Genomic DNA, 8,126 nt, shown 5'->3' with positions numbered 1-8,126 from the left:
TCCTTCTCCTCACTTTCATGTATCAGCTCTTTCATTTATTTCTTCTTCTTCTTTCTCCTCCTCTGCCTCTTCTTCCTCATTTTATTCTTCTCCTTCTCTTTGTCCTTTCCCTGTTTGTTTCTCATTTTGTATCATGAACCAAGCCATGTGGACCATAAACATTGAGCTTAAAGTCCCCTCAGCTCCAGCAGTCTACCAGTTCTATGATTTTTTTTCAGTTATCTTCTTTTTCCCTTTATCTTTCCAGTACTTATAAATTACTTAACTTCCCTGGGCCTCAGTTTTTCCATTTGGAAAATAGAAACAATAATGGATTGTTATAAGCATCAAATGAATGAAGTAAAGCTGTTAGCTCAGTGCCTCACACAAAGGCTCCAAGACACTGTTAACTTTGCTCTCGTTTGACTTTCTGCGAGCCCGGGATGAAATAAAAAACACTATAGAAATGTTAGTTTATTTTTCTTTTCCCCTAAAGTATCACAGTGAATTGGAAAGTTGGCTCCAGGTTTGAAAAGACATGGGTTCCAGGGAAAACTATGAATTCTTATGAGCCTCAATTTTCTGATCTATAAAATGAGAATAACAATATATGCCTTCCCTCCACCTAGTGTTTTTTTCCTTCCCGGGAATTAAAAAAGTCAATGTGTAGGAAAGCATCACCCTATAAGTACATGTGGTAATCATGACAGATGTTGTTCTGGAGCCACAGCGGGGATGCTGTAAAGTTACGAGGATTCAGCGGGATACATTTTTAATTTTAAAAGATGCCTGACCTACAGTAAGCATTCGATACATGCTATAGCTATTACTATTTCCTTTACCGTGTCCACTCTTTTCTCTAGATCCTCCAAAAAAATGAGTGGTTGCGCTACCCAGGTGATCTCTGCTGCTCAACTTCTATTATTGATTGTCCCCGTCCTCTCACCTCCTCATCCCACCAGGCTTTTTTCCTCCTCCCCCTCTCTTACGATCACAGCTTTCATCTCGCCTCAGGCACCCCGTGCAGCCAGATGCCCAGATCTCAAGCAGCTTAGAACTGCCGGGACCGGCCTGAGACCCGGAGTTCCCTTCGCTTTTAGCGTCTAGCACTCTTCCAACAATAAAGTTTTATTGAAAAAAGCCGAAGAAAAGACGCCCGTCCTTCTTTCTGCAACAGCCAATCAGAGGGCAGAACGCCTGCTTCGCTCACGGGAGCTTCAGCAGTCAGAGGAAAGGGCGGGGCATGTCGCGCCCGAAGCCCGCCCCGTAAGAGCGGAAGTACGGCCGGAAGCCAGCCATAGAGTTTAGGGGCCAGAGCGGCCCTGCAGGGAGTTGGCAGGAAAGGCTGGGAACAGCTGCCGGAGGTGACGGAGCGGTGGCCCCGCCCGGTCCGCTGGAAGACGAAGCTTCCAGGTAGCTGTCCGCAGGGTCTGACCCAGAGTACGACGGGGCAGCCGGCGGGAGCCCACGGTCCCTGGGCGGCCTCTTTAAGGGAGGGGGCGGAGCCACGTGGAAGGATCCCGAGGGTGAGGTCACGTGCTTCGGGGCACATGCGGGGCATAGTGGCGATTTGAGGGAGCGTCGTCGTTGGGGTGGACACTGTGTGACATCCCACCCCCCACTAAGACCTGTGCCTTGGGGTTCAGTGGGGTGCACTGGTGGGACTTGGGGGGAGGCCCAGGGATGGGGGAGGTGGGCGTGGCAACCCTGTGTCAGCCAGGCTGCCATCGAAGTGGCCGAATTTAGGATTCCTAGATCCAAGGGTTAGACTGCTCCATCTCTGATTCCTCGTTGCAAAAGTGGCTCAGTGCCTCTGCAATAGAGGTCCTAGGCCTTGTGCTTTCCATCCTCCCCAGTTCAGGAACCTCCAGCTTCACATCCTCTTTCCTTGCAGCTCCAGACTTCCTGAGCCCAGGTACCCCCAGCTCAGTGCAGCCATGAGTGCCGAGGTGAAGGTGACAGGGCAGAACCAGGAGCAATTTCTGCTCCTGGCCAAGTCGGCCAAGGGGGCAGCGCTGGCCACTCTCATCCACCAGGTGCTGGAGGCCCCTGGTGTCTACGTGTTTGGGGAACTGCTGGATATGCCTAATGTTAGAGAGGTGGGTTCTTGGCCTGGATAGCACCCAGGGAGGCTTGGGGCTAAAGTTTGAATTTGAGAACGGGTGGGCAGGGCTCATTCTGCAACCCCATAACCATTCAGTTGAACAAGAATATGGTGATTATTAACTGGCAGCTTGCAGAAGTAAGTAGGCAAGTAAACCTCTTAATTCCCCTTTGGAGATGAATGATCTGTGAAACCCAGTATTTTTGATTTTTAAGCAAAAGAGCCTGTGATTCAGAATAGGAGACCTGATTCTAGCCTGTCTCCATCAGTGTCGTAGCTCTTAATAATCATATTGCCTTGATCAGGTCACTTTTATTTTAGGGCCTAAATTGTCTTTTAAAAATGGACCTGAGGGAAAAAAAAAAAAAAAAAAAAAAGGACCTGAGGGCTTCCCTGGTGGCGCAGTGGTTGAGAGTCTGCCTGCCGATGCAGGGGACATGGGTTCGTGCCCCGGTCCGGGAAGATCCCACATGCCGCAGAGCGGCTGGGCCCGTGAGCCATGGCCGCTGAGCCTGCGCGTCCGGAGCCTGTGCTCCGCAACGGGAGAGGCCACGACAGTGAGAGGCCCGTGTACCTCAAAAAAAAAAAAAAAGGACCTGATACTGCCCCTCACTATTGTAGAAATCAGATGAGATTATGGGAAAGTATAAAGTCTGGTACAAGTGGAAGGAATGAATGAATGTGAAATTGGCATGACCTGTTCTCTCCCGTTTGCACCATATGCTAATTCACTTAAGTTTGATAAGGTAGAAGTTAGCTTTTTCCCAAAGACACATGGCAAGATGCTAGGAACACAGCAGAGAGAACTGTTCACACGGAAGTGGCAGAGTTAAGAGTTTAAAGCCCAGAGTGAGTAGATTGCCAAGATGGGTAACGCCAGCCGAAGCCCTGAGATGTTATGACAGTGGTAGGTGGACAGGTATGAGTTAGGTTTTTGAGTGCCAGTGATTGAGTCAATGAATTTAGCTTTATGGAATCCTTTTGGTCCAAAGAAAACTGGCTGCCTTCCTTCCCTGCTCTCCTCTGCAGTGGAATTAAAGAGAATCAGGGTGAAGGAAAAGAAGTGTGTTTTGGGTGCCTGTTCAGCACTCTGCTAGTCACGTGGGAATACCAGAAAAGCACAAGATACAGTGCTCCCCTTGTGAAACTTACGTTCCAGTTGCAGAGAGAAGATGAATGGATATCCACGTGTAAATCATTTATTTAGCAAGTATCAGCAGAGCCAACTTACGTGCACAGCTCTGCTAGACCTAAGTGGGATACCAGAGACCACATCTGTAATCTTGTTGAAAAGAAAGATATTCTTAGGTAACAACCTTAGGTGGGCTTCGATTGACTAAGTGGGTGATCAGTGGTAGGAGAGGAGGTCTGGGTGGACTGGCTTGGGTGATGAAAGCTCCCGGGTGAGGCCGGTCTGAAGCAGAGGCCACAAATCCCAGTGCCTGCTCAGTTCGTGCAGCCGTGAAGGGAGTGAGGCTGAGGCAGAAGTCTGTGGTGAATTGGAGGGTACAGCAGACCCCCTAAAGGTATTCAAATTCAGAAATGCTAAATATACTCTAAGGACCAGACAACACAGTTTGCAGTGTTTGGGGGGTGTGCGTGGTGTGTGTGTGTTAGATACTAAACACTGAAAGTTTTCAACTCTGAATTTAGGGTAGGAATTGGAGGCAGATGGAGCAAGAGGACATTGCGGATTGGGGGATAGTGTAAACAAAGGCCTGGAGGCGGAAGTGAGGCCTTCCTGTGGGGAGAGTGGTCAGAGAGGCAGAGAGCTCCTTTCGGTGAGCTGGGAAGCTAATGTTGGAGGGGAAGGCTGGGGCCAGAAAGTGGAGCTCAAGCTGGGTAATGCTGGGAAGGTGGAGAGAGAGGCCCTTCCTGTCACTTCTTCTCTCCCATCATGTTCTCACAGCTGGCTGAGAGTGACTTTGCTTCCACGTTCCGGCTGCTCACGGTGTTTGCTTATGGGACGTATGCTGACTACTTAGGTAACAGGAGGGGCTGGAGACTGGAGGTGGGAGAAGGGCAGTTTACCGAGGGACTTAGAAGAAATTCCTGGGATACCCGACTTAGATCCCTTAAGTACACAGGGTCAGGGTCAAGACCTGAATTGGCATGGAAAACTCAAAAAAAAAAAAGGCACGGGAAGGAACCTAGGGCTTTCCACAAATGTGAAATCAGGATTTCTGTGTCTTTTTTTTCCTAGCTGAAGCCCGGAATCTTCCCCCACTCACAGAGGCTCAGAAGAATAAGCTTCGACACCTGTCAGTCGTCACCCTGGCTGCCAAAGTCAAGGTGAGTGACAGTCCCCCCAGTCCTGAGGCACAGAGAGCCCTTCTGTATCTCCCTTCTCGAGGGTCCATCTGAAGGGAATGGCACTTGGACAGCCTTTGACCACCGTGTTGCTTCTTCCTGCCTCGCCCCGTGCCCCTCCAGGGTCTGTGTCTGAACTCTGTTACCTGCGGCCTTTGGGGCTGAATATTATTCTCCTAGTTTTCTATTTTGTTTTTCTTTTTCAACCAACTTAAGTTCTAATTAAAACACCTTTTATGTTTGGGGTCAGAATAGCAACTAGGATACCGCTCACTGTCGTTCAGCGGCCCCCTCTTCCCCCCGCCGTAAAGTCCTCTGCAGACAGCCGCGGCATCCAGGGCTGGAACGAAGCCCTCTCTTCTGGGGAGGTGCCAGCTTCTGTTTGCTAAAATAAGAAACACAGAACCCAGGGTATTCCCTGGCGGTCCACTGGTTAGGACTCGGCGCTTTCACTGCGGTGGCCCGGGTTCAACAATCCCCGATCGGGGAACTAAGATCCCGCAAGCTGCGCAGCGCGACCAAAAAAAACGAAAGAAAGAAAGAAATCCATAAGCCAGAAGTGTCTTTGTATATCCAGTTGGGTTCTGTTTTTGTTAACTCTCCGCCTCCGCCCACCTGCGTCTCCCAGTTGTTACTGACTCTCGGCGTGCTCATGGTTTTACTTAAACCGGGCTGTCTACTGCAAGATGCCTCTTTGGAGGTAGACGGAGTATAAATGGTAAACAGAGTAGCTCCAGACCTCTCCCACACCACATCCTCCCATTATGTCAAGCTCATCTTGACCAGGTCCGTGTTGTGTCCTGAGCTGGGCCAGAGGATGGACCTCTGGGCAGATGTCACCCTGGGGTGGGGGAGGGAAGGGAGTAGGGGAGCATATGTCTTTTATGTAAGATTGTTCTTCTCACGTTGTTATTTCTCAGGTGGGAGTACTTTTATTTATTTTACCTTAGAACCAGCCTCTTAGAGGAAACGATTTAGGAGTAGGCGTGGGGGGTGGGCGGGGGGGAAGGAGGGAAGAAGGACCTTGGAAGCCCCCCTCTGCTGCGGAACCTCACAGCCGCAGCCCGCCCTCGGGCCCCAGTGCATCCCATACGCAGAGCTGCTGGAGGCCCTGGCCCTGCGGAACGTGCGGCAGCTGGAAGACCTCGTCATCGAGGCCGTGTACGCCGACGTGCTGCGCGGCTCCCTGGACCAGCGCAACCAGCGGCTGGAGGTGGACTACAGCATCGGGCGGGACATCCAGCGCCAGGACCTCAGTGCCATCGCCCGAACCCTGCAGGAGTGGTGAGACCTGTGTCCCGGCGCCGTCCCTTCTCTGCTCGCCCCAAGAAAGGGAGGGATGCTTTGGAGGGGGGCGAGTTGGGCCGGGAGGCAGAGGTGGAACCCAAGAGGATGAAGGGGAGTGAGCTCGTTCCTGCAGAGGCCTCTGAGGGAGAAAAAGAGTGGAGGAGGGCCTGGGGGGCAGGAGGCGGGAGGCGCGTCCTCGATGCCGTAACCGGGGGGAGGGAGGGGGTGGTACTCTTGAGCGCACCCGCTGCGGTGTGGATCACGTGTCTCCGGCTGCATGCAGCCCCCTGGTCAGTGAGCAGCCCTGTCCACAGGCCGCGGGCCTCTCCCGCTTCTGTTTTCTGTGTTCTTGTCTGACTTGAGCTCGTTAAGACACCTCCTCTTTTTCCTCTTTGCCTCCCCCACCCTGTTTTGCTTTTAGTTCCTACTCGCATCTCGCACATCACTCCGGGCACTTCTCTCTCCTCCCGTATCTTACCTGAGTGTCCTGCTGGCTCCTGGGAATATTGTCGCAGGTGGCTCCCAGGTGCCCTGGCAAGGCTTCTGACTCAGACAGGGGTCTGGATGGCCGGACTTGGGGGTGTCTGCGAGTCTCTCTTTCGTGAGCCTGGTCACAGCCCTCCTCTGCTGACCCTCGTTCCCGCAGGTGTGTGGGCTGCGAGGTGGTGCTGTCAGGCATCGAGGAGCAGGTGAGCCGCGCCAACCAGCACAAGGAGCAGCAGCTGGGCCTGAAGCAGCACATTGAGAGCGAGGTGAGCAGGCGGGCGTCCCGGGCAGTGACGGCCGCAGGCAGACCACGTGGGCAGGGGCTGGCAGGTTCTGGAACCTTCCTGGTTCTCCCCACTCCTTTCATCCTGGTAGGTTGCCAACCTGAAAAAAACCATTAAAGTCACAACAGCTGCCGCCGCCGCGGCCACATCTCAGGACCCCGAGCAGCACCTGACGGAGCTGCGGGAACCGGCTCCAGGCGGCAGCCAGCGCCAGCCTAGCAAGAAAGCCTCGAAGGGCAAGGGGTGAGCCGCTGCGGCGGAGCCGCCACGTCCGGGGGCCCTGCTGCTGCTTCCTCGTCCCTCCAGTCACCTGCGTGGGGGTCGGGAACGGGAGCGGGGGAGCTTGCAGCGCGGAGGGGGTTCCCTGCAGCCTCTCTCTCTCTCTTCCCCTTGCCAGGCTCCGAGGGAGCGCCAAGATTTGGTCCAAGTCGAACTGAAGGGACTGTCGTTTCTTCCGGGATGTGGGGTCCTAGCTGCCTGCCTGCCCCTTAGGAGTCCTCAGAGAGCCTTCCTGTGCCCCTGGCCAGCTGATAACCTAGTTCATGACCTGTCACCTCCCTTCTTCTCTCCCACACCCCCAGGCATAGACCGCACCGTCTCTGGGGGGAGGCAAGTACAAGTCGTGTTTTTGTTGGTACTTTTTGTTTCACGTAACTTTCTTGTGTGTCCCATTGTCCCCTCTTCCTGCCACGCTCCCTCCCCTATTTCTTTAGGAGTCAGCGTCTGTCCCTGTTTATTATACGTCACTGAGTGGGTGGGGCTGCCGTGTCTCCAGCATAACCCACACGTGATCCCTTCCCCTTCCTCCGCCCCAGTCCTGCATGCCCAGCCTCCTGCCCAGCCGCCTGTTTGGGCAGCATCTGAAGAGCCATAGGGCTCCCACCTTTATTCCCACCCTGAGAGTTCTGGGAGCCCTTCTAGGAGTCACTGGACACTCACATCCTAGAATCCTGTCACTGCAGTTGTTTCCTGTCCTCTCCTCCCCTTGCGTCCTGGGAGCGCTGCTGCTTCGATGACCCCAGAGCCTCAGGGCAGCTGTTTCTTGAGCTGTTGTGAGATGGTCCTTTCTTGGCCCTGGCTGTCTTAGAAAGCCTGATGGCAATCCTGGAAGGATTTACACTTCCTTCTGTGAGTTTTGTGTGGAAGGGCAGGGGATATAGATTGTATAAAAAGAGTATATATACGTATATCTATATATAACATGACACAGAAATAAATCTATGAGAAGTCTATCTACAAACACGCCCTGAACTGGGTGTCTTCTGTCTTTGGTGTTCGTGGATGGGAAGAAGGCTCATTCCCAGTCCACTCTGAAGCAAAGTGCCGGAAAGACAAAAGAACCAGGTACCGGAGACCTAGATCGTGTGGGCCGTTTGACTCCGGCCAGATTGGCTCCGCATCTCGGCGTTCTTTAAGAAGCAGAGGGTGCTCCCCGAGCGCCAGCGTGTGGTAGGCTCTGGTGGTCCAAGGCGATGGGCACTGTCCCTGCTCTCAAGGAGCTTGAGTTCGGCCTGTTTCCTTCCACCTTATAGTATTGTAGGCGGAAGACTTGATAGTAAACTTCAGTTTTTGCATCAGTACCACACAGGACTCTCCCACCTCAGTAAGAAGCAGCAGTCGGGCTCCTGTCAGCGCACTGCTGCGCACGCCCTAGAACTGGGAGGCTCTAGTGTAAG

The 8,126-nt window shown here is 53.2% G+C and overlaps 1 protein-coding gene across 2 annotated transcripts; it reads left to right on the top strand.

The window, feature by feature from the left end:
- Nucleotides 1-1,282: 1,282 nt before the first annotated feature.
- On the top strand, nucleotides 1,283-7,691 carry COPS7A (COP9 signalosome subunit 7A). 2 transcript variants are annotated; one of them, XM_065886663.1, is made up of 8 exons: nucleotides 1,283-1,392; nucleotides 1,874-2,078; nucleotides 3,993-4,068; nucleotides 4,287-4,375; nucleotides 5,475-5,677; nucleotides 6,327-6,432; nucleotides 6,542-6,693; nucleotides 6,848-7,691. In XM_065886663.1, the coding sequence occupies exons 2-8, from the start codon at nucleotides 1,917-1,919 to the stop codon at nucleotides 6,885-6,887; spliced, it is 828 nt and encodes a 275-aa protein (XP_065742735.1). In that variant the 5' UTR covers nucleotides 1,283-1,392; nucleotides 1,874-1,916; the 3' UTR covers nucleotides 6,888-7,691. The 2 variants fall into 2 exon arrangements, with proteins under 2 accessions (XP_065742735.1, XP_065742734.1); XM_065886662.1 differs by having other exon boundaries at nucleotides 1,368-1,505.
- Nucleotides 7,692-8,126: the final 435 nt, after the last annotated feature.

Source organism: Phocoena phocoena, chromosome 11 (genome assembly GCF_963924675.1).
Source record: "Phocoena phocoena chromosome 11, mPhoPho1.1, whole genome shotgun sequence".
NCBI lineage: Eukaryota > Metazoa > Chordata > Mammalia > Artiodactyla > Phocoenidae > Phocoena > Phocoena phocoena.
Note: the sequence above shows the minus strand (reverse complement) of the source record. Positions and strands in the feature narration are given on the sequence as shown.

What these genes read in the sequence shown, in the direction of transcription:
- COPS7A (XM_065886663.1), top strand. Translation starts at nt 1,917, where the DNA reads ATGAGTGCCGAGGTGAAGGTGACAGGGCAGAACCAGGAGCAATTTCTG. An exon ending in AGCAGCACATTGAGAGCGAG is followed by an intron (nt 6,433 to 6,541) that starts GTGAGCAGGCGG and finishes TCATCCTGGTAG; the next exon opens with GTTGCCAACCTGAAAAAAAC. An exon ending in AAAGCCTCGAAGGGCAAGGG is followed by an intron (nt 6,694 to 6,847) that starts GTGAGCCGCTGC and finishes TCCCCTTGCCAG; the next exon opens with GCTCCGAGGGAGCGCCAAGA.